General features: G+C 43.0%; 2 protein-coding genes across 3 annotated transcripts; both read left to right on the top strand.

Moving 5' to 3' along the window:
- Positions 1 to 196: 196 nt before the first annotated feature.
- On the top strand, positions 197 to 12,856 carry LOC147424783 (NADH-ubiquinone oxidoreductase B18 subunit). Of its 2 annotated transcripts, none has more exons than XM_086500552.1 (2): positions 197 to 513; positions 12,584 to 12,856. In XM_086500552.1, the coding sequence occupies exon 1, from the start codon at positions 281 to 283 to the stop codon at positions 500 to 502; it is 222 nt and encodes a 73-aa protein (XP_086356678.1). In that variant the 5' UTR covers positions 197 to 280; the 3' UTR covers positions 503 to 513; positions 12,584 to 12,856. The 2 variants fall into 2 exon arrangements, with proteins under 2 accessions (XP_086356678.1, XP_086356677.1); XM_086500551.1 differs by having other exon boundaries at positions 197 to 517.
- A 3,860-nt stretch (positions 12,857 to 16,716) lies between these two features.
- LOC147424782 (uncharacterized) lies at positions 16,717 to 17,733 on the top strand. The gene has a single exon (XM_086500602.1). It carries the CDS (start codon positions 16,717 to 16,719, stop codon positions 17,731 to 17,733), a length of 1,017 nt encoding a protein of 338 aa, XP_086356728.1.
- The last annotated feature ends 7,941 nt before the right edge of the window (positions 17,734 to 25,674 follow it).

Below are 25,674 nucleotides of genomic sequence, written 5' to 3'. Positions count from 1 at the left end.
CATAGGACCGTGTTAACTTAAGGTAATAGGATTAGTGAAAAACAAAACACAAGCTCTCTCTCTCTCTCTCTCTCTCTCTCTCTCTCCAAGCTTTCCTCTTCGAGGTTCTTGTTTTCTTTTACCGTCGGACTCACTTCAATTCAATACAAATGCGGATAACGAAGCACTCTAGTTGCAATGTATGTGACAATGGTGTCAAATTGTCAAGCGGGTTCACACGACCGCAGTGTCCATCTATAGGTAGAGAGCATAACAAAGGAACGAGTCCGACAGATAGGCGATGGAGCAAGTGGCGACGCAGGAAGAGATGCGGGAGGCTCGGATACCGTTAGCCTATCGGGATCAGTGCGCTCATCTGCTGATTCCGCTCAACAAGTGTCGCCTTAAGGAATTCTATCTGCCTTGGAAATGCGTAGATGAGCGCCATGCCTACGAGAAGTGCGAGTATGAACTGTTTATGGAGCGCGTACGCAAATTTGAAGCCGCCAAGCGCTCTGACTGATTTCGCATAAGGCAGGTATGCAGACTTCATCTAGAGAGAGAGAGAGAGAGAGAGAGAGAGAGAGAGAGAGAGAGTGAGTTCAGGGGATGGCTTCTTGTTTCAAGAGACGCTACTTCATCTCAAGCAAGAGAAATCTGACTTCACCTGTTATGCTTTGGTTTGACTTGGATTTACCAACGCAGACAGGATGAATAAGGATTTCTACTCACATTTCAAAGAGAAACCTGTGGGCACCAAGAGAGGCTTCGGTGATTTGCACACTGAGCCTGATGAGGTTCTTGCTGTTACCTCTGATTACTATACTGCACGTTTTATTGTCGACCCAATTTTTAATGCCCTCTCTTCTGCTAGAGAGGAGGTTTGGACATATGTCCGTCTTATGGTGCAGCCCTCGCCTATGCCTGTGTCAGCAAGCTTGCTGCCGTCACCTCCGCACCAAGCCCCATCTCTTTTCCTCCTGCTACCACCTATAGCAAGTTGCCCACTCATTGAGTACCCCCCTCGACATTTGCACCAGGTTGCTGTAGATATACATTGCCCCCCTTAGCCTTGTCAACCCTATTATGAGCGTTGAAAATGGTGAAAGTGGGTCTGAGAGCTAGGAGAAAGAGAGAGCAGCGTCTCGGCCTATGCATGCACAATTGATGGAGCTCTCTTGAGCTGTTGTGGTTCTTTGTGCGTCTGCACAATCAAAGGAGTAGTTCTGTGCTTCACTTGCCTCGCACGCCCTTTTGCCATCACCTATCCAGTTCCTTTTTCTTTCTTTGTTGTTTTGATTGTTTTTTTTTTTTTTTTGAGTGTTTAGTCGGTCTGGTTTGTGTGTGTGTGTGTGTGTGTGTGTTTTCTATCCAGACTTGTGTGTGAGTTTCTGGGTTGGGTGGTCGAGTGGAGCATGTTTTGATAGTGGGTTTTGTTTTGTTTTACTTGTGTTTGAGAGTTTTCTATTTGTTGTGGTTTTCTATGTTTACGTTCCCTTTGTTTTTCCACTATTTGTTCTGCTTCTTGTTTGCTCGTTTTGTGCGCGTATTCTACGTGGGTTTTTTTTTTCCTCCTCTCTACTAGGTTCTCTTAGTATGTGCTGGAAGGAGAGGGAAGACACACAATGTCCTGAGAGAGAGAGAGAGAGAGAGAGAGAGAGAGAGAGAGAGAGAGAGAGAGGGGGGGGGGGGGGGGAAGTTGCCAAGCCCAATAACTCCATATGGCAAACTTTGTGAATGGTACAGGACGAAAGGACAATATTAACACACCGCCTGCACTACTGCTGCGGACGGGTGCCCACTTGCGGAACGGAAACGCTGAAATGTGAAAGACAATTACTTAACACAAAAACGCAGAGAGAGAGATGCGAACGGGAATAATGTTCCCTAACTGCTGTATAGAAACTGATACAAATGCTGGAAGATACTGATGCGGATTCCGAGTGCTGGAAATGCTAACAACATGGAGGCGGATCTGGAGTGCTGAAAACGCGGATGCGTTTCTGGCTGATGGTGCGTGGAGCGTGTCTGCCGCTTGAGAGTCCTTCGATCTTAAAGAAAACGCAAGGCTTGATCTGTTTGATGAACATGATAAAATGTGTAGGCAAAGATTGCCTTTTATACGCCTTCAAGTCATTTGCCCGACCCAAAAGTTGGCAAAACGACTTTAGCTAAAAACAAGTGTTTTTTAATTATGCTCTAATTTGCTCGTTCAGACTTAGAATTGAATTCCGAAACTATCATGTGACACATCCAACCCTATGTGTCCGTGGACAAGCTACAACATCCAACCCTATGTGTCCGTGGACAAGCTACAGCATGATCAGGGTTCAGTTAGTCAAGTCAGTCTAGATTAGAAGTGATCTGGCATTTTTGTGAGTCTATTCATAGACCGCGCATGCCCAGTCACTTAGTGTAGATGCATATCCTCTGGTTGCACACAACATGATCATAAGCATTCCCATCAGAATCCATCAGAATCAGTCAAGGGAATTTTCCAGTGATTTTAGCCTATTTTCCCTATTTTCCCTATTTTTGACATTTTTCACTTATTAATTTAAGTGACTTTCCAACAAAAGTAGGCAGGGCAATTTGGGTAAGAAAATATATAAGCAAACCAAAGCTAGCACTATTTGACAGAAGAGGCAACAGGAGCCAAGCTCAGCAGGCAACTTCTCAGCAAGACCAAGGCTTCGTGGATTCCCTCCAAGCAGCAGATCCCCCCATCCTAGTGTTTCTTCATCAGCCCTTGCCGGGCGTTTTTGCACCAGCACACCACCGCCAGAAGACCACAGCAGATAGCATTTTTGCATCAGATCTCCCCGCAGCATCCCACAACTTCTAGCGTTTTTGAAGAAGCAGACAACCTGGCGTTTTGTCATCAGCATCTCTAGTGTTTTTGGTCCTAGATCCAGCGTTTGCAAATCCTAGCATATGCAGCGTTTTCCATAGCGATTTTCAGCATCAGAAGACCTGCAAGATCAGCCCAAAGAAGTACAGAAAGACCTCAATTTTCAGCCTTGAAGATCATCCGTTTTTAGCCCTAAACCTGCAGATTTTCAGCGTCAAAGACCCACAAAAAAGAGCCCCCGAATCAGCATTTTTGACTCAGTCGCTGTAACAGACTTGGACACTCCAAGTCAAGAATCAATCGCGACAGCACCAAATAACCACTTCAAAACAATTCACAGATCACAATAGATTTGCATTGGCCCGGCGGAGTTCCGTGCCTAGAGATATTGGCCCCAAAGACTGGCGCCCCTTTCGGTATTTCTTTTTATATTAATCAATCATCAAAGTACAAGAGAGCGGTCAGGGTTTCACTCTCAAACTCTGCGTCCAGATGCTCTGAGAAGTGAAGCCCTCACCACTTTTAAAGATACAAGGGATGCCCAAAAGCAGAGCCCCAAAAGCTTTTAAAATAAAAAGCATCAGTTCTCTCTCTGTCTCTTAGAGAGTCTTTTCTCTTTTTTTTAATAAAAAAAAGCAAAATTCGCGTCGCTCATCATTTCAAAAAAAAAAAAAAAAAGCCTCCGTGATTTCCGGAAATTAGGGTTTTGGCTGTCCGCCACGTCATCACTTTGTGACATACCCCCCTCTTGAAAGCATTGTAATCGACCGCGATTACGCAGGCAAAACCGACAAAAGCCATAAACCGTCTTAGCAGCCACTGACTGTTAGTACCTACGTACTAGGAACACACATTTAGCACATGTACAAAATCGACAGTCACATCACACGACATCACAGGACATCACCAGACATCACAGGACATCACATGACATTCAACATTCATTCGGATCTTAGACCATGATTTATCGGCAATGTAGCTAGCAATCACATCTAGGTCCAATCGTGACCTCATCGATGTCCGATCGACTAACCCCTATTGCAACCATGTCTATTCGAGATCAATCAGACCAAAATGCTGCAGTCATTTCGTCTATCAGTTCCTGCACTCACAAGAAATCAAGAACAAATCAGTATCATAATCAGGAATTACATTTCATAAAGTCATCCAGCAGAATACTGTCAGCTCTCAGTATCCCTGAAGCTCAAAGAGACATCGATGACTTTAGTATCAAAATCGAGGCATTCGTTGACAAAGGAGCGGAGTAACTCCCCTCTTGTGCATCCCACTGCACCAGATCTTCGGCCAAGCTGAGTTTCTGGGTTCCGTTTGGAGTAGACTATGCTAAACCAAAACATCGAGGTAAAGTTTCACAATCCGAGGAGTATCTGCTAGGTCCTCCTCCTCCATCCACTTCGCATCAAATGTAGGAAAGTTCTTGAACTAAACCAAGAACCGCCTTCGGACTTTACCTTTCTTCGTATTGTTATGTGCCAAAATCTTTTCAGGAACAAGAATCTCCTCGTTTTCTTCCACTTCGGGTTGCTTATCAGGCTCCCCATCATCAGGCACATCACCCTTAACAGGGTTCAAGCGACTCACATGCAATGCATTATGAATCCTCCAAGTATCTGGCAGTTTCAATCGGAAGGAGACATCATTTATCTTGTCAGTGATCTGGAAAGGTCCGTAGTATCGCATACTAAGCTTTGGAAAAAGCCTCTCCTTTCCCTTTTTCTTTCGTAGGCGTGCCTTCTCAAAAGTAAGAGCACCCAATCATCCTCCTTCAATTTCAAGTCGCGACGATGGCGATCCGCTGCCTTTTTCTGTCGTTCTTGAGACTCCTGCAAAGTCTCGCGAACCTTGGCAAAAGCCGTATCCAAACCTCGCGAATATTCATCCGCTTCAAATATTTAATCTTTCGTGCTCAGGAAGGATGGAACCTTCGCAGCACTTTCAACAATCTCACATGGCGTCTTCCCCGTCGAAGAGTGTATCGTGTTATTGTAGGCAAATTCCACCAAAGGTAAGTTCTTTTCCCATTGAGTCTTCTGATCCGAGATACAAGACTTCAATAAATCTAAAATCACTGAATTGGCAATCTCAAATTGCGCGTCAGTCTGCAAGTGGAACGATGACGAGAACTGCAATTGCGTGCCAATGTTCTCCCAAATTGCCTTCCAAAACAAACTCATAAATCTGGGGTCTCTGTCGGAGACAATCGTCTCAGACGTGCCATGTAATCGGAAAATCATCGTTATCTTTCTGTATTCTCGGGAGATAAAAAATGAAATCCATTGCAATACTTTCCCAGGGGTGGGTGGGTATAGGTGAGAATGATCTGCTTTATTTTTAAAACCCTAAAGAGGGTTTGAGAGAGAAATATAGATTCTGCTTTTGTTCTGAAGCTTTTGGGGCTCTGCTTGCGAGCATCCCTTGTAACCTTTAATTTAGTGGTTAGGGCTCACTTCTCAGAGCGTCCAGAGTTTGAGAGTGAAACCCTAACCGCTCTCTTGTACATTGATGATTGATTAATACATAAAGAAATACCGAAAGGGGCGCCAGTCTTTGGGGCCAATATCTCTAGGCACGGAACTCCGTCGGGCCAGTGTAAATCTATTGTGATCTGTAAATTGTTTTGAAGTGGTTATTTGGTGCTGTCGCGATTGATTCTTGACTTGGAGTGTCCAAGTCTGTTACACAATTGTACATTGCAGCTAAGAAATCTGAGTTTTTTCTCACTGAAGTTACTTATCTGGGTTATATCAGAAAGCGTCAGGCGTCAAGCTAGACCCCAAGAAGGTGGAACAGGTATGTAATTAGGATTTGCCCAAAACTATATATGATGTGCGTTCTTTTCTTGGTTTATGTCAAGCATATAGTTCGCACGTAGAGAATTTTGCATGCATTGCCGCACTCATAATTGATGTTTTGAAAGGGGTAAAGACTCGCCATCAGCGTGTGGATTTACGCGAGGCAGCCATTGAGGCTTTCATAGCTCTCAAGGTTGCGGTGATAGAAGCGCCGTGTCTCATCCTCGCCTCTTGGGATGACCTCTTTGAGGTATGGACGGATGCAAGCAATGTCGCCATAGGCGCTGTGCTTTAGCAGCATGGTCGTCCAACAGCTTTCTTTAGTCGGAATCTCAATAGTGCAAAAAAGAACCATTCAGTTTATGATAAAGAACTTTTGTCTGCCATTCACTCTCTTAAACATTGGAAGCATTTTTTGTATGGTAGAGAGTTTACAGTTCGCACAGATCACCAAGCCCTCAAGTGACTCCAGTTTATGCTTAGTGCACATTGGAGTGATCGCCAAGTACGATGGTCACAATTTTTTGAGCAATTTGGAGGTTTGATTGATTATATGCTTGGAAAAGCTAAACGTGTTGCAGATTTGTTAAGTCGCATATGACAAATTTTGGCTCTTGAGTCACGATCCACAGTTTCTCTTCAGGGTGTGTCTTTCGACAGCATGAAGAACCAGTATGCGGATTGCGAGTTTGGTAAGCAATGGTTGCAGGCTCTTACTTCCCAAGGGCCAAGAAACTATCTCACTCGTGATGGTTTGGTGTATATTTTTGTCAACGTCTCTGTGTGTTGCCCTCTCTCAGGCCAACCATATTGCATGATGCACATGACTCTCTCACGGGTGGGCATAGGGGAACGAGCACCACTTTGGAAAAAATAGAAAGATTATTTTATTGGCTTAAAATGCGAAAAGATGTGTTTCGTTATGTCACAGAGTGCACTATATGTCAAAAGGTAAAAGCTCCTTGGGATAAGCAGAAAGGCCTCTTGCTTCCGTTGCCTATTCCCGATGGACCTTTTCAAGATATTTTTATGGATTTTGTGACTAACCTTCCACCTAGTTTGCATTCAAGGAACACTCAATGTTTGACAATTGTTGATCGTTTCAGCAAGTTTTGCATGTTAATACCTTGTAAGGCCATAGTCACCGCGCAAGATGTAGCACAGATGTTCATAAAGCATTTGTACCCCCTCTGTGGTTTGCCAAAATCGATTATTTCAGATAGGGATGTCAAGTTCACGTCCAATTTTTGGCGCGCACTCTTTGAAAATTTTGATACTAAGTTGAATTTTTCATCGGCTTTTCATCCACAGTCAGATGGTCAGACAGAGATTTACAATCAGTTGGCTTTTGATGTTTTAAAGTCATACGTGCATGATCAGCAGTCTCATTGGGAGCTCTATCTCCCATTGGTTCAGGCTATTTTGAATGACTCTTGTTTCTCTGCCATTGGTCGAACTCCGTATGAGGCAGCTTTTGGCCGTCCGTTCCAGTCACTTTTGACTCGCTCAGTCAGTCAAATGTCTGATGCCAATGCTGAAAGTCAGTCGTTGGATGAGATTTCTCAGAGTGTGAAGCTTTGGCTAAGCAAAGCTCAGGAGTCTTACTCACGGGAGGCTAATAAGCATCGTCAGGAAGTTTCGATCAAGGAAGGGGATTGGGTGTATTTAAGAATCATGAAGCAACGTCTTAAGCAAGTTGGAAAGAAGTAAGCAAGTTGGAAAGAAGTGTCCAAAGTTGTCTTTCCGAATGTATGGTCCATTTCCTGTCATTAAAAAGGTAAATGAGGTTTCAATGAAATTGCAATTGCCTAAGGCGCCTGTTACACTGGGATAGGCGGTCATTCCACTTTTTGGAAGATGTCCAGCCAAAGGCTGTCACATTAGGCTATATACTAAACAATGCTTACTTCCGCCAGCGAATCCGCTGTAGCCAAATGGTAAGGCGTCCATCTTTCTAGTTGACTTGCAAGTCTCAAAACCTGTGAGTGTATTTGCACCTGCGCTTTTTGCAGTTGGCCGCTTCATTAGAAAGCTGGCTGGCTGGCCTCTCTTGCCCGCCCCTCTGACAAAGACTCGCGGCCAAGTTTTGCCTTTTCATGGCGAATGGAACGACGCCAGCTCAGCATGGCCTTGCACACCCCGTCCCAGTGTGACACGGACCTAACTCATGGTCAACGTTTTGCATATTTCTTGGTTGAAAGTGTTTCAGGGAACGCCTTCGAAGGACATTTCGGAAGAAGAAGAATCGGAGATCATCGATGAAGCTGAAGTTATGGAGCCGGAGCAAGTGTTGTTACATCGGTTTCGCCATGGTTCAAACAAGCAGGTGAGACAGTACTTTTTGAAGTTCAAGGATCGAGGAACCCACGAAGCAGTGTGGGTTGATAAAGAGTTTTTCAAAGATTATCCCGAGATATTGGCAGCCTACAAGGAAGCCATGCACATTGGTACTAGTACCTCACTTTAAAAAGGAGGCGATGTCACGTGCACATCTAACCCTATGTGCACGTGGACAAGCTACTTCATGACAAGGGTTCAGTCAGTTTAGCCTAGAAAGTGTTCTGGCACCTTTGTGAGTCTGTTCGTAGACCGTGCATGTCCAGACACTTAGAGTAGATGCATATCCTCTGGTTGCACAAAGCATGATGAGCAGCATTACCATGAGATTCCATAAAGAGCATTTTACAGTGCAGAAAACCTAATTTCCCTATTTTTGCTATTTTTCACTTATTATTTTTAAGTGACTTTTGTTGGGAAACTGGGTAGGGCAATTCAGTCAAGCAAGTATATAAGAAACCCTAGCGCTAGCACTTTCTGGCAGAAGAGGCAGAAGACCACCGTCAAGTGCACCTTCTCAGCAAGAAGACCCTAGCGTTTTCAAGCAACCAAAATCAGCCAGCGTTTTCATTTGCATTGCAGATCCAACCCGGCGACAGCGGAAGCCTAGCGTTTTGCTGCAGACCTCAGATTCAGCCTAGCATTTTTGCATCAAATTTTTAGCCTAGCGTTTTTGCAGATCTCCGGCGTGAAGACATTCTCTGCATCAATGTTTTCAGTTTTCAGCGTCTAGACTCCGCACTGCAAGTCCCAAACCTCGCAGATCTCACCTTCCCGCAGCAGATGCTCGCAGCACGAGTAGATCCACCGAAGTTTGCAGATTCAGCCCGGAAAACGCAGATTTCAGCATCTGCGTTTTCAGCGCGTCGTCGTCGCGTCGTCCTCATCGCCGTCGTCACCGACATAGAGTCAGAATTCAACAGATAAAGATATGCAGATTTCATCCCTTGGCGTTTTCAGATTTCAGCCCGTCTCGTCGTCGTCCTCTTCGTCGTCGACTTCATCGGCAAGTCCAAAGCATTGTAGAGATTTGTGCAATCAATAGTAGACCGCTCTCACCATAGAGAGGGGGGCCTTCGGAGGAGGGTTTGACAACATTCTGGTGTCCTATTCTTCTCTGTCTATCTCTCAGTCTCAGCACCTTCATTCACAGTGTTTATCCACTTTGTTTGTGACCACTTGCACTCTCTCACTAAAGGAACGGAAGGCTATCCCTTCCGTAAGTAAAAGGAACCTTGAGCATAGTTCGGAGCACTCATCTTGAGCAGAGTTTAACATTCACATCCGCTGCACCTTAGAGAGAGAGAGAGAGAGAGAGAGAGAGAGAGAGAGAGAGAGAGAGAGAGAGAGAGAGCAGATGGGGTCCCAAACCCCCCTCCAAGGGCCCCTTCTCTATCGCTAGAGAGGTATTTGCTTCAGATTGCACAAATGCCGATACAATGGTCCTAGATGCTAAGATGCTAACGGGATCTTGTTGTAGATGCTTGGATCTGCGAGGCTAAGGGCTAAAAATGCAAAACGCTAGGGATGTTGAATGGGATTTGCAAGCTCGACGAGGCTATGGGCTAAAAACTGAAAAACGCTGGCTGATGGAAGGGCTGAATCTGAAAATGCTTGCTGATTTGTTGTCTTGGGCTGAAAACCGAAAATGTTGGTAGTGATGGGTATGGTGAGGTTTTGGCTGAAAACTGAAAATGCTGGTGCTGATGGGGGTGCTGTAGGATGATTTGGTGCAAAAACGCTAGAGATGCTAAGGTACTGCGGGTACTTGGTGCTGATACTGAGGGTATTGACTTATGCTTGATAAGTGACCCCCTAGGGTGTCAGGTGCAACAGAAGGGTTTAAGGATTAGCTCGGATCTAGTACTCCACACAAACACAAGGGACACTTTACTTCACTTGAAAGAACTGAATTGAATGAAAGAGAGAGAGAGAGAGAGAGAGAGAGAGAGAGAGATAGAGAGAGAGAGAGAAGAGATGACACGGGATGTTGGGTCCCAAACCCTCAAGGGCCCCCTTGCTCTGTTGCAGAGTAAGTACTTTCTTTATTCTTGCACAATGCTGATACAATGACTAAATGCTAAGATGTTGATGCCACGTAGCGCAAGTGAAGTGCGCACGTTACATCCCCCTGTTAAAGGTGAGGCACAACTGCCGAACTTCTATCTTTGGATTCTTTCTGTACTTCGTATGCTGATTGCTTCTAACGCTTGTGGATGCATAACCAATGAAAACTCCCCCAAACTCGTGGGTCTTGTGGATGTAGGTCCTGTTCTGATGTAGACACCGACCAACCGAGTTGCTAGGTAGTCTTACTACTACCGCAGAATACCAGCCTTCATGCTGACTTTGCCTTGCAAGCAAGTACTACCACTCGAATAGTCCTGTCATGAAAACATTGCAGGTGAAGCTGAAAGGTGAGGGTGCTTGGAGGTATTTCCAAGGGTTTCTTGTTGACGGAAGTGGATGCACGCTATATGCGAAAGCGAATGCAGAAGAGGGTTAGGGATCCTGTCTCCAACGCCTTCCATATCCACATAAGAGGCAAGTAGATCCTGGTACTCAAGATCTGGGTTCTTGTGTATGACATGGCAATGAAGACGAGAGCGAATAAGTCCATGATCAGGACTTTAAGATTCTCTCAGAAAAAAAAACCGGGAGAGGTTCTTTGGGTCCTTCCCTTGAGCTCGCAAAGCCGAAGCACGCACAGAGCTTTGATACCAATGTTAGGTGCAGCGGACGGGTTTAAGGATTTAGCTCGGATCTAGTAAACTGAATTGAATGAGAGAGAGAGAGAGAGAGAGAGAGAGAGAGAGAGAGAGAGAGAGAGAGAGAACACGGGATGTCGGGTCCCAAACCCTCAAGGGTCCCCTTGCTCTGTTGCCAGAGTAAGTACTTTCTTTATTCTTGCACAATGCTGATATAATGACTAAATGCTGATGCTAATGGGTATTGATGCTACTAATGGTGGGTACTGGGTATTGATGGGTACTGCGGGATACTGCTGGGTTTTATATCGACGACGACGACGACGAGGTACTGATGGGTCTTTGTCGACGATGATGACGACGACGACGAGGTACTGATGGAGTCTATGTCGATGACGATGATGTCGACGACGAGGTACTGATGGAGTTTATGTCAACGACGAGGTGCTTGATGGGTTTTGTGGATCCTTATGCCGATCCAAGACACAAGGGGTACTAGGTGCTGGGGTTTTGTGTCGGCGGCGACGGCGACGGCGACGATGACGACGCTATGGCTGAATGCCAAAATCTGCTAGCGATGTCGATGGCTAGGGAACTGCAACCACGACGAGGCTAGGCTGAAGTCTACTGGTGCTTCACAACTGAAAACGCTGGCTATCTTTTCTGAAAACGCTAACCGTCAACGGCTGAAAATGCTGATGGAGAGTCTGAGGAAAGCTGACTGATCTGAGCTGGAAACGCTAGGTGAGATGAGGCTGAAAACGCTGGCTGCCTTCTGCTGCCTCCTCTACTGATCCTAGAGCCCAATGGGCTGCCTATATAGGTGCTGAAATCTGGGTGAAGCAGGCTCCCACGACCATGCTGAAAATAGGCTGAAAATTCACTTAGTAATAAAGCCAGTCTAAGAGGTGGTTCACATGTGGCAAATTACCTACATGTTGAAATGTTGTCATGTGCAAGAGAGGGTATGCAACTATGACCAGCCTGGGCATGCACGTCCTACGAAAGGCTCACAAAGATGCGAGGCACGTCCAGCCAATGACTCGTGCTAGACTGTAGCAGAAACATGTCCACATAGTGCAAGTGAAGTACGCACGTGACATAGAGTCACTTATAAATGGAATTAAAGTTGGGTTGGGCAATGCCAATAAAAACCCACGATTTCTTAAAATATCATTTATTAATGAGTTAATAAATTCACTTATAAGAGGTGCTTCACATGCAGATAAATACCTAGATTGGGTACTAATGCAATTGTATGGGAACACTCCCCAATGCCTACACCTAGCAAACATTGGATTTGCTCATGTGCAATCAGAGGGTATGCAACTACTCTAAAGTGTCTGGGGATGGAAGTCCTGCATACAGGCTCACAAGGGTGCTAGAACACTTCCTAGGATGTCTTGAACCCTAGAATTAGGAGTGAGCTTGGCCACATGCACATAGGGTTAGATGTGCACGTGACAGCAAAGGGCTTAGCTTACACGAGTTTCACATATTAGGGTACATTCTTAATTGGAAAATTGTCCTCTTCAAGAGCATAAAATTATATATTTTGCTTTTTCCAAAGCATTTCGGTTTTTGGAAAGCACACAGAGTTACAGATCTCATAAACAAGCATGGGTCATATGGTAAAGAGCTTAATCAACGAGTGTTTGCCTTAGCATTACTGTTTGATGAAGGACTTTTATATTTTGTGATAGTTGGGAGAGGTATTGTAAGGTCTCTCTAAGACATAGGTGCTCCTTGGAGCCGAGGTTTTGCTTGGGTTGAGCTATGGCTAAGAATTATAGCCACAAGTTATGAGCATTTCTGCAAGCATTTGAGAGGTTATAATTTTCTAGGGGTTTGTTCTTCAGCACCTTAATGTTTCTTTCTCTTTTCGTTCAATGCAGGTGTATAAAGCTTCTGGGATGCGGATGCTCTTGTTTTAAATATGTAGACCGTGTGATGCGTGATTCACCTTTTAGCAATGGGTCAATGTTGTTTATTCAGCCTTCTGGTTGAATTACAGAGGTGAATTGCCCAATTATATCATTTACCAATCAATGGCAGTGCCAAGAAGACTGCAACTTCACTTTTGCTGTCTCAAATAAAGTTCCTCTCTTAGTTGGTGATGTACTCGGAACGCACTTTCAAAGTCCTGAAACATGCATTTTGATCCTCAATGAGTTTGTTTTCTTCGCACACCCCCCCCCCCCCCCCCCCCCCCCCCTCTTCCCCCCCCCCTTTTTTTTAAGGAAAATAAATGCTCACATGAGCAAAAATTGTCTTGTATAATTCATATGCTCTACGTTCTATAGAGAGGTTGGGAGTGTGTTTCTTAAGGCTTGTGGTGTAAAATTGACTTAAAGCGACTGACAATATGTAAGAATTTCTACAAGCTATATTTAACAGAGTACAGAGAGAAGTGAAGTGCCCTCGATGCTGTTGGTAGAGGTAAATTGTTTTCATTGGCTGGTATTGCTCAAGGGCAATCACATCATCGGCAAGGGGTAATGCGATCAGCTTGTTTGGGTTTCATTGACATGATATATTATGTCAGGGAGTAGATAAGGTGCATGTATAATGTGCACAAATCTGGTTTTAGCTTACGTAAGTCAAATCTCTTATGAATTAACTTGGTAGATGCATTGTAACCTGTTGGTGGATGCATAATGTGCCTTTTCTTATGAGAGACATAATAATTATTGATTTGCTAATTCTGGTATATAATCTGTTGGAGTATGGAGTTGCTTTTGTCATGCGAATTCCAAGTTTCCAACATGTGGTAACGTAAAAGCTTCCCTTGAACAACTTCAAGTATACTCATGCCATGTGACTCCACCCTATCTTGATGGCAGGAAGGGTGGCTGCTCTGTGTGCGTGCACGCGTGCGACATATTTATGTTTGTATATTTGACTACTTTGCTTGATGAAATGAAACAAGCGCGCACACACACAAGCGTGCATGCGTGCGCACACACATACATATTATGTGTGTATGTTTGACTACTTTGCTTGATGAAATGAAATAGGTGTGTGCACGTGTGCACGCCTGCGTGCACACACACATACACACATTTGTATGTGTGTATATTTGACTACTTTGCCTGATGAAATGAAACAGGCAGAGACTCACATGGTTTTTTCGATATGTGCTCTACATATAAGGGCCTTGCTTTTATAAGGTGCAATCTTGGGGGAATTCTAGACATCGAGCAAGATTTGTTGAGCGAACAAAAAACCGAATGATACCATCCAATCAAGTAGAAAAACTTACATATCATTATCAAATCTATATATATATTGTCAATACTTAACGTCACATGAGAATATCCAAAGCTAGTAAATATCTTTAAATTGCCTCTGAAATTTTAGATGTGAATGAAAACAATAAGCAATTGTTCTTGTACTTGTGCAACACTTCACATCTCTCTCTCTCTCTCTCTCTCTCTCTCTCTCTCACACACACACACACACACACACACACACGCACGCACTAACACATCTCTCTCTCTCACACACACACACACACACACGAACGTGCATACACGCATGGCACTCAAATTAAAAATTACTTATAGAGGGTAATAGATGTAAACACAGGATTTTATATTATTTTAAGATTTTGGTAAGGTTACATTCCTTTACACAAAGTGCAATGTTCCTTTTAACTGTGTACTAAGTTGAGCATGGAGTGCAACAAAGAATACGATAACATGCTACACATACAATTATTGTATGATTTTAGCTTGCAAGTAACCAGAATTGTCAACCACCAATCGCCACATGGACAAGGGATCAATGGTGATAATTCAGCTTAAGTTATAGCTTCAATTTCAAAGTGCTAGTTCCCTCTCACGCTCTCTCTGCCCATACTTGATCTAAACTGTGTGTTGTGTGTGTGTGTGTGTGTGGGGGGAGAACCCACTCTCCTTTAAAACTAAAAAAATAAATGTGTTGCTAACGCGAAGCTAAGCAATATCTAGGCTATCTTGCGCAAACAACTAGAAGTTCTAAGCAATGATCACGCACGAGCCCACCAAGGTAACACTATGATGTAGTTGCAATGTGCCTTGGTGTTTACCAATTAGCTTGTTGTTTACCGCGGCTAGGCTCAAATTTGACCTGCCTACACCAACAAGCGGCCATGGGAAAACTTGCATGAGGTGGACTCGATGAAGCCTTTTGATAAGATGAGGTGGGAAATGCCTCTGCTTGAGCATAAATTCCAATAAAATAAAATGTTTCTTATTATTACTAAGCCCACAAAATATATGTTGTGCATCACCAGATACATAACTAATCCCGAGCTAAATATTGATGGAGTATGCATTGTCGCAGCTTGACAAATTAGGCAAGTTGTCCAGACTGCAGATGAGAGACGTTTCCCACATCTATCAATTGGGTGAACCCTGGCAGGCAGGCAGAGGCATGCACGCTCTCGTGCATCTACGCACACCCCATATGGTCCGCACATGGTATTGTTGCACAGATTGGTGACTGTTTCAGATGACACAACCTGCCACATGCTCCCATCTAGATCCAACATAAGCCGCCTGACTAATTGCTGATCAGTGCTTTTCAGTAGCACTGTTGCTTCATAGTTGTCGGGGAGGAGTTGAGTCTGAGTAGCTACAGATCGCAGCTAGCAGAAGTGTTTCTGAATCTATTGAGAACAGCCCGTGATGGCTCCCCGTGCTCTGAGTTGAGTTGCATGTTCTTTTCTATCTCACCTATAACAACTCTTTCCCCTTCATGCAAACATAAATGGCTAACTACATGCTTGAAATCAGGCTGCTTCATCTACAAGTGCAATACATCCTTGCGGGGAAACTTTATGATGAATATCACATCCTGATCCTTTCTTCATTCATGCTCCCGACTCCCCGTGGCTACCCCCATCAAATCCTTGCTCAAGTCCATCGCTACTATCCCCTTCGATCCCTGTTTTCCTCTCTTATAGTGCAGACAATGACGAGCACAGGGCATCACAAAGCACCATGATTTGCGAAGGTGGTCACCATTAATTGGTGGTATTTCATGGAAAGGGACAGCTATGACAAGGCCGCCTCAGGTGATGACGAGGCAACAGATGATGGGCGTCAGCACAAGCAGATGGTATCATGGCATGTTGGGTAAAGCTACTGGTTGCAAGGGCAACATAGCGTTCATGGGGGTGGGCCGAGGAAGAGCCACGTCTAGCTTGCAGCGTTTATAGAGCTTCGAGCCTGCGTGCACTATACTCCATAGCCGCTCTGAATTTTTGCAGTGTAAGTGACTTGTCTAGTAGGTCATGTTGTCCGCCATTGAGAGCAAGTGCAGCAGGTCATGCGAAACAACACTCCAAACCGCCTCTCAGTCCCTGATGAGGGCGAGACGGGGCTCTAATGAGGGCGGGCATGGACTTCCACCCGATTCCTTCACCATCTTCCGCCTAAGTTCATCCGCTCTCTCTCTCTCTCTCTCCCCCTATATATATATATTGTGGTGTGTGGTCATGTAGGTCATGTGTCCGACCACCTAGTGTGGGAGGACACTAGTACATCCTTGGCATGTAACTAACCTCTCTTGATATAAGAGAGATGACGGATTAATGAATGAGAGGTCTAGTTTTGGTCTAGTCTCTCTCCTGTAACAACATAACAACATGTTACATTGGTGGAGGCGGCGGGCACATGTATAGGCATAGGTAGTTAGGGTCTTCTTGATTTTCATCTTCTTGCTTCATTTAGCGATGGCGTACCCCATAGAGCCCGATTAGGCTGGAGTGTCTCGTGTGTGTGTGAGATCCCGCAACAATCATCGAACCCCTGATCTCAATCTTGAAGTCGCCCCTCAGCCCCGCTAGCTAAACCTCAGAAACAATACAAAACGCTAAACCCCGCAGCTAGAGACGCCATGGACACCTCTGCTTTAGGCGCAGCTGCTGATGGAGGCTCCGGCAAGCTGTAGTTCGTCAGAGTTCGACTCTAACAAGGGCTCATCGTCACCATTTTCACCGGAGCCTTTGACCTCAGTTGCAGTCATACAAGAAGCTTTCCAGATGAACATCCCCAAAGCCATGCCGAACAAAAGCGAGCAGTGGACTGCCATGCAACAGAGAATTCCTTTCAACTCTAATGGTCTTTCCTCTTGTAATACACCCATACTAAACACCTTTCTCTATGGGCCTTGCATTGTAGTTCCCCAACAGCAGGGTCGCTCCAACGGTAATCTCTTAATCATATTAGCGAGCGAGAAAGCACCAGAGAGTCAACAGATTGATGGGTCACTGCCACCACGAGCCATGACAGCCCTGCTTGTTTCATGCTGCGTATTCTCCTACACTGTCATCATCATTGCTTATGTTCCGCAGATCCTCAGCCCTGCTGCTTCTTTCCATGATCTCACCCTTGCCCTCCTTGTGCTTCTGTTGTTTCATGCGCTGCAGTTCATGCTATTATGGTGGTTTCCCATGGCACCCAAGTCTCAGGAATCCACTTTTGCGGAGTCAGAGCACAAGATCCAGAGGACCCCCACGTCAGGAAAGAAGCCTGCTTTGAAGCATGTTGCTACTGCAGTCCAGACTGCAGTTCCTATTCAAGCTACAGGGATTCAGATGCAGTACTATTGGCTTGCATTGTTGGCCAGTTTGCTAGAGAAGGGCAGTGTGGACAACCTGATGACAAATTTCAGCATCTCTGGTGGTGGCACTCATAGAGCTGACCATGGAGTTTATGGCCAAAAGAGGCATGTTGTTGTTTCTGCCTTCGCTTCCTCTATCATTCCTTCTCTTTTCCTTGCCCATGCACATCACATTGCGCTGGTTCCTGAGCTTCCTCTTGTCCTTGATGATTCTATCAACATTCTGGAAAAGACCTCCTCTATGGTTAAGGTGCTCAAGATGATAGCAGATCATGAGGGTGTTCCTCTCACTAAGTCAGAATCGAGTACTATTTCACCCAGCAAAGGAATGGCAAGTTCACCCAGCAAGGGAATGGCAAGTTTGTTACTGCGCTTGGATTTTCGTGATTGTTTCGAGCAGCGGGATCTTGAAGCAAAAACTTTTCATTGTGTTTAGTGATACTCTTTTCAACGTTAGATCAAGCATGTAGTTGGTTTTCAATAAAGCAAAACACACTCACACCAAACTCTCAAGTGGATTGGAGATTGTATGTCTTAGTCATTCCTCGTCTAGCCATTCACATTGGGATAGCAACCTAGTGCGTTGCCTATGTCGAGAGATTTTCTTGTCGAGTCCTCAGTTCGTTCTTCCTCGTCTTGTCCATTACATCATGATAGCAACCTGATGTTTGCATAAGTGAGATGTCGAGTTCCATGCCTTGATCATGTTCGACATGATGTCGAGTCTAGCCCCTAAGATCAGTCCCAGCCCCTGAGCCGTTGTATGATCACTCCCCCCAGATGAAGCTTCGGAGTTGATCCCTTTGTGTCAAGTTTTTTCTCAACCCAAAATTGTAAAAAAGATATCCATCTTTTTCTCCCTGAGGGGGGAGGTGTGGTGTGTGGTCATGTAGGTCATGTGTCCGACCACCTAGTGTGGGAGGACACTAGTACATTCTTGGCATGTAACTAACCTCTCTTGATATAAGAGAGATGACGGATTAATGAATGAGAGGTCTAGTTTTGGTCTAGTCTCTCTCCTGTAACAGCACGTTACATATATATATATATATATATATATATGTGTATGTATATACATATATATATATATATATATATATATATATATATATATATATATATATATATATATATATATATATATATACACGTATACATATATGTATATGTATATATATATATATATATATATATATATATATATATATATATATATATATATATATATATATATGTATATGTATATATATATATATGTATATATATATATATATATATACATATACATATATGTGTGTGTGTGTGTGTGTGTGTGTGTGTGTGTGTGTGTGTGTGTGTGTGTGTGTATATATATATATATATATATTTATTTATTTATTTATTTATCATTACAATGTATGTATATAATCTCTATAGAAATTGAAACCCTCCCAAATCAGTCCGCGGCAACGCGGACTAGGTTTTAGAGCTAGGTCATGCCTAGGGTTAATAAGCTAAGTTGTCATGGAATATCCCAAAAATAGCCCTGTTTCTACCTTCTCGTGGCTCTCATATCAGTCCACTATCCCCTTGGTTTTTTGAAAGATTGCGCTATTTGTCAATTGAGAAGCGATGTAGCTGAAATCTTGGAAGTGAAGCACCAATCGCGTTTGAGTCTTTTTAGCAATTTTCACTCAACCTTGCCTTTTATCCCAATGAGTGTGACCACCTTCGTCTCTCTCTTCACTGCCCCTTCTACCCCCTGGCGCCACTCACCTCTTCGTTCTTACTCCCAACAATAAATGGGTGTGGATTTCTTCATTCTAATGCAACAAAGGTCTAGCCATCCAACCACACAAGAATTAGTGTCTACATAATGCCGACCCAAAATATTTATTGTAGAGTGGCCATTGTTCAGTAATGAGCATCAAGAGCTGCACATGTACAAGGACTTCTATTGTTGTATCTCTTGGAGAAGCGCTTTCATGATCTATGTGTATGCTGATATGAATCTAATGCTCCCTGAATTGAAGGCTTTGTTTTTCTCTTTTAAGAGACAAAGGTATTAATAAAAAGATACCTACATGTCTAATCCATGTTCTCAAAAACATATCTACAGTCATAACAATCCACATGGTGTGCATTTTTTTGAAGGCATAATAGCAGAAACTTTGTCACCTCATGTATAGATACAATATGTTCAAGCTCTACTACCAACGTCATTTTACCCGAGAATGTTTCACATCATTGGTGCCGTTTGTGGTGAAGTTTTAGTCTTGTTATCTATCTCTTGATAAATCATACTAAACTATGTCAATTATCTTCTGGCTTGCAATGCCTAGGAAAGATGGATTGTGCAATTCCATATTGCTGCCACTTGCTCTTTTTCTCATCGTCGACAGTGGCCAAAAGCTTGAATTAAGCAAAGTTGGCTTACTTGCTAGTTCTTGTAGTGTAAGATGATGTGCATAATTACCTTTGCCAAGCAAACACAAAAGTTAGGCTAGTGGCTTGCTCATATTAGTCAATCGACAACCTATTCTCACCCCAATATTGCCTCACTTAATATTTTCATGAAAAATGACTATGCGACATGCTTGCAAGTGTCTTTAGTTGTGCCTAAGGCAACATCATAATTGGAGGTGTTTACTGTATGTAATAGGTGGTTAAAATAATCTAGCATGGTTAAAGCTACCTTTTTTTTTTGCCCACACTCTAGTGGACTCATAAATAGCTTGAATCAAATTAAAAAATATGTCTCCAATTTTCATAATTTTCTTTGGTGGGATCTGCTTGACCTTTCCTTTGCTCGAGAAAACTTGCTCGGTGTTTGATAAAACTCCAATCTCGATAGAAAAACGTAAGAAACCCTTGAAGGTCCATGGATACTTTAGACTGACATTTTATTCTTAGTCCAAGAATATCTTTGAACCTTTAATTGTGAACAGACTCATGATTTCTTTGTTGAACTAATTTTTTACAAGCCCTTCTGTTAATTGAATCGAAATTTTATTCTTAGTCCTAGATTGTCTTCAGATTTCCTTGAAGCTTTTACCTGTAGGAACTCATGCTTCCTTTGTTGAAGTGCTAGAGGCTAATACAAGCTTTGCACATGTGTTTTACATGTCCCACGCACTATTATATTGGTGGGCGAAATACCTTGTGTCCCTTACTCTGATTTGTATAGGTTGCATATTTTGGAATTTATATGCGTGTGACCAATTTGAGCATGAGTCCGATTGTGATAGCTTTTAGAAGCCCTTGCCTTTTTGGAAGTTGGTCGTACAAGTCCCATCTCCATGGAAAGAGAACAAAGTGCTAAGATAAGATGATATAGAAGTAATTTAACAAGAGTGATCCACTTTAAGTTACTTCTTCATAACCGTGGTTGCATCACTAGGCATTGATCAGATGATCGTGAATTTGTGGCATGAGTACGTATGATCATATGCTTTTTGTTATTCATAGACTACACATGAAACAATGCCACAAGATAGATGCAAGTGATAGATGCAAATGTGGCATTATGGAATGAGAATTTCAAAATCAACATCATCCACTTAAACACACTTTTCATAGATTTTCTGATGATTTGTTTTGAGTCTCTAATAAGTTCTCGAACTCTTAGTGCTATTTACGAATGTGTGACTAGTGCAAAAAGTACGCACACTTTTATTTGACCGTCAAGGTCAGTGGGCTAACGATCATGATCTGCCTAATCAAATGGTTTTATGCCAAATTAGTGTTGAGAATAACACCAACAAGCGACACATTAGCAGAGGAAAAATTAGAGGTGCAGGCGCATGTGCAGCATGAGTTCAACACCATTGAACATCTCTGCAATAGTTGCCTTGCAATTTTCACCATGCGATCTTCGTCCGCCTCCCAACGACCCTTGACCGTGGGAATGGACACTACCCCAAGATTTTGATAGCAATCTCAAGTCCTAGTTTGTGCTTGTGCGAGGTTGTATTTTCTTCTACGTGTAACTATCAAGATTAAAAGTGTTGGAAAGCGAGAAATAGAAACAAGTTGTGGAAGGGTTGTCACAATTCATCCAACCAATTGGCGTGTCATTTGACATGCTAGAATCTTAAAATTGCCATTCAATTTTTGTGTTTATACCCTTGAATTTATGTTTTATATTGGCAAATTATATAAGTTGATCGCAGTACACAAAGCATATGAAAAGGGGCTTAAAAATTTGCATGTCAAAAAGAAATTTCTACTATGCCAGGAGGCCTGGTGATTTTATCACTTGTTATTAAGGAGACATTAGCTTAACTCTTTTGACTTTAGAAACAAAGCATAGAGAAGCATAAAGGTCTTAAGTGTAAGCTTACCTCATGGCTTGTTTACTTGTCCTTTCTCTTTTCAAGAATTTAAATAAACGTATGACTAATGATTTGAAACACCAATTTACAAGCATTCCCTCCAAAAACATAAGCTACAGGAACTTTATCAACTCTAAACATGGGACTACATTGATTTCAAACGCGAGCTGCCATGCCTTCGCTGCCAAAACTTGAGATATTTCATTAGTCATAAGAATGGACAACACTTCTTTTCACGATGAAAATATCAATTTGAACTTGCAATCCCCATCCCCTTCATCTTAAACACTTACCCAAAGAAAGAATACACATCATCTTCACGTTGATCAAGCGTACGCACCATTGAAGAAACATAGGAAGGAGTCTTTTTTATCCCAACGGGAGAAAGAACTTAGAAGGACAAACAAGGAACATCATTTGGATTTGTGGACCGATGGGTCTATTTATCCAAAGGATCCAATAACAAATGCACCACCTCTCTTTGCTAATCTCACTAACCTTTTACATTTCACAGGCGATGGCAAGGATGGGCTACTTCATTAGGAAATTTCGGAGGTCATTTGGAGGGCCATATGAAGAGAGAGAAAAATAGAGCGCGTCCAATGAGCATGAAGGCTACGTTACGTAGGAAAGTACCTGGAAAGACTCAAAAAATAGGAAAATAGCATAAAACTTTCACGAAACTAGGATTGTAGCATAGTAATTTCCTTCCTTTTACCGAGCTTTTAGGTGCTTGCGTGTGGTCCCACTTCTGATATTCTCTTACGGTCATTAACGTACTGGAGGGTGACCATTAAGCCCGCACAAGATATTGGAATTTTAAAACACTTTCCCTCCATTAGAATGCTTTCAAAGTGAATCTCCCTCCACTAAAGCTTTTCTCTGAGAGTTATGGCGTCCACGTCTTCTCGCCCAAGAGCCTCCAGGTGTTTATTGTCTCTCACACCAACAACCAACAACGGCACTTTGCCTAGAAGGCCAAGTAGTAGCATATTCTCAATTACAATACCAGCTTCAATAAGTGCAGACAACCAATGGGTTGGACAAAGGATAAACAAAGGTTCATGGGTCCTCATGCAACCAAGAAGACCCAAGAGGTCTAGTGGTATCAACGTTTACCGCTCACCATGGAAGGCCAGGGTGTTGGATTTCAAAGTTGAGATCGGCAAAAGATCTGTAAAGGAAGTTCTTGTTCAGCATGTGTTTACCCATCCAGAGGTGATAGCAAACGGTGGAAATGTATCAGATATACATCAACCACGTTGCAATTGTAAGTACTCTTGACATGTGAACTTACTGATACTCTCATTATAACTTTTCTTATATATTTTGCAATGTTTCTCCCGCTTGTTATGAGTAATGTCTCCACTCTTCACAGCTCAATTGCATTAGATTTGTCATTTGTACTTATTGATACTCTTAGTTTAACTCTTCTTATATATATTGCAGATGTTTATCCCTCTTCTTATGAGCAATGGGAACCTGTGGAGTGCATAATAGGCCTCTTCCATGTTGTACATGCCCATATTGGTTCTCTACAGTACTCAGAGAGGAGCAGCAAAAGATTGGCTGATGAGGGAATCTTTTTTTATGACCACTTTTACCAACTGAGCTCAGGGAATAAGAATGGCATGTTGGTGAAAGTGCCTCTACCAACCGATTGGAACACTGTGGACTGGCCAGTTCCCGAGGAAACAATGGTGGAGGCAATGCGAAGTAAGCTCTACAAGGATATACAAAGGTCTCTACGTAGCTCTATTCCTACCAAACTGGTTAGAATTGCAAACTTTTGTCCTGTTGCACTCTTCATAGAGCTGTTTCATAGTTACAACATCAGAGTTACAAAAACTATGTTCATGTGCAAGTCATTTCAGCAGTCATCCTGTGACAAACTTCTTGACAAAGGATGGTATGCAAAGGAAGAGATTGGTTTACGGTGCGAGGTCGCGCTTGATACTCTAGTTGTCAAGTACATGATTGCAAGCCAATCACTGTTACTCTCATTTTGGTATATGCGATCACAAATGCTAAACGGTAAGTACATTCCTATGGACCAGGTTTTTGCAGGTTTGGAAGATAATCCTACTGTGGATGTGGAAGTGATTGATAAAGAGCATGGCCTACTATTGGTGGTTACAATAAGGGAGCTATGCAGTCTTCAGCATTTGCAAAATGACATCATTGAAGAGTCAATGGACAAGGAACTATCAGATTTTTCCTTTTTCTTAGCTGGCCGTAAGGTGATGCGGCGAAGGGAAAAAGATATTTTGTGCAAAGAGTTGGATGGTCGGGTTGAAGTAGTGTCAATGTAACAGATATTCTTGTAAACCCAAGTGTATACAAATGACTTTCAAGACATGAAGTTTATTGATCTCATTTTTCAATTGTGCCCTGTGAAAAAGTGTGCTTGAAATACATTTCTTTACCACGTCAAATCTCTCTCTCTCTCTCTCTCTCTCTCTCTCTCTCTCTATATATATATATATATATATATATATATATATATATATATATATATATGTTAGACAAGACAAAGACAGATAGAAAAATCATCTTAATTCATTAGAAAGTACAAACTCGTCCGTGAACAATGGACTGAGATACAATTTCTGTAAGTATGGAATCAGAATGTCTTCAAGGTAAAAATCGAAGGAATGCCCCTCGAAAGAAGGTGGTGAGATAGTTGTTCCCGGCGGATTTAGTTCTCCCTTTTCAGGAGTATCATCAATTAGTAGTGTATTAGTTGCATCAAAGGGTACACCGATTTGGCTAAACGGTTTGTACAAAAGAGGTAATCCTGGTTTTTTAGGGTGGTAGTGGCCCTCAACGGTAACGCATTTTCTTTGATCATACAAAAAGGCAAAATCTGACGTGTGAGCTTGGCATACACTGCAAACTATTGCAACTAGTGGCGATAAGTTTTGACTTTGCATTGAAGACCATATGGCAACTCTGAAGCGCGGAAGAAGAAACTCAATAAATTCCTTGGTTTCTGGACGAACCACGACTCGACAAGTTCCCATCCGAAACGTTTGCAAATCCTCAAAGGGTCCTCTGTCACCGAGAGGCACCCGCATCAGCAGCAATCCATTGACGTCCAAGATAATCAACCTCTGTAAAAGTTGACAAGTACATATAAGTAGTTAGAAGCTGAACATATTTTGCCATACTTGAATAGACATTACCGGAACAACCGTATCTACAGGTAGCAAGGGTCCATACTGGGTCTCTGTAGTGTTCATGTCGTTGTTGCTCTCCTCCGCTTTATCTTCATAGTCATCATTCAAATCTTCATCAGGAGTCTCCCCCATGGCCCTTTCTGCCTGATTCAAGGTTGATCGGCTTGCCTCATACATCCTTGCCTGATCCATATCATTTTGCTCATCCCTAGGCCTGCTTTCCTCATCCATATCCTTTTGCTCATCTATAGGCCTGCTTTCCTCATCTTGGGTTTCAGCCATAGGCTCTTTTGGCTCCTCCACTGGCTGACTTGGCTCTTTCATTGTCTCCTCCGGTTGAACCTTAGCAGCTTCCATATGCTCATTTGTCCTTTCCTCATCCTCGGCTCTTTCATCTTCTGCTGATATGACACCCTCGGCCCGATGCGATTCCACTATATCGGATGTAGGGGTTTTTCGTGGTGGCACGTCATGTTTTGTAAGATCAATAGTGCGCTCATCCAAGCCGCTATCTTCAAGCTCTCTAGGGCTAGACATAGTAAGCAGTTGTTGTATTAAACTTGCCCGGTATCTTTGCAAATAATCATATGTGTAGTTTTTTAAAGCACTCTGCAAAATTGAAAGACCACATGGTGAGAATTCTTTTATAGACTAAACCAAAACTAACTGAATGCATTGCCAAATGGGTACCTTAGTCATGAAAGGTTTTAATGCAAAGTAGCTTTGCAGGACATATTCTGCATGGAGAAGACATCTCCAGCCGCAAGAATTCCCATCGGTTTGATTTGGGACAGGTACTTCTTTGATTGGGGCCTTGTATAGTTCATACCTTCCACATAGCTTGCCATAGGCAAGCAACAACCTCTTTATACAACTGCACAAAGC

The sequence above is a fragment of the Adiantum capillus-veneris genome, chromosome 25, assembly GCF_014529385.1.
Source record: "Adiantum capillus-veneris isolate H3 chromosome 25, ASM1452938v2, whole genome shotgun sequence".
Taxonomy (NCBI): Eukaryota; Viridiplantae; Streptophyta; class Polypodiopsida; order Polypodiales; family Pteridaceae; genus Adiantum; species Adiantum capillus-veneris.
This window is presented reverse-complemented; position numbering and strand designations above follow the sequence as displayed.

Coding starts and splice junctions, on each gene's coding strand:
- LOC147424783 (XM_086500552.1), top strand. CDS start 281: ATGGAGCAAGTGGCGACGCAGGAAGAGATGCGGGAGGCTCGGATACCG.
- LOC147424782 (XM_086500602.1), top strand. CDS start 16,717: ATGAACATCCCCAAAGCCATGCCGAACAAAAGCGAGCAGTGGACTGCC.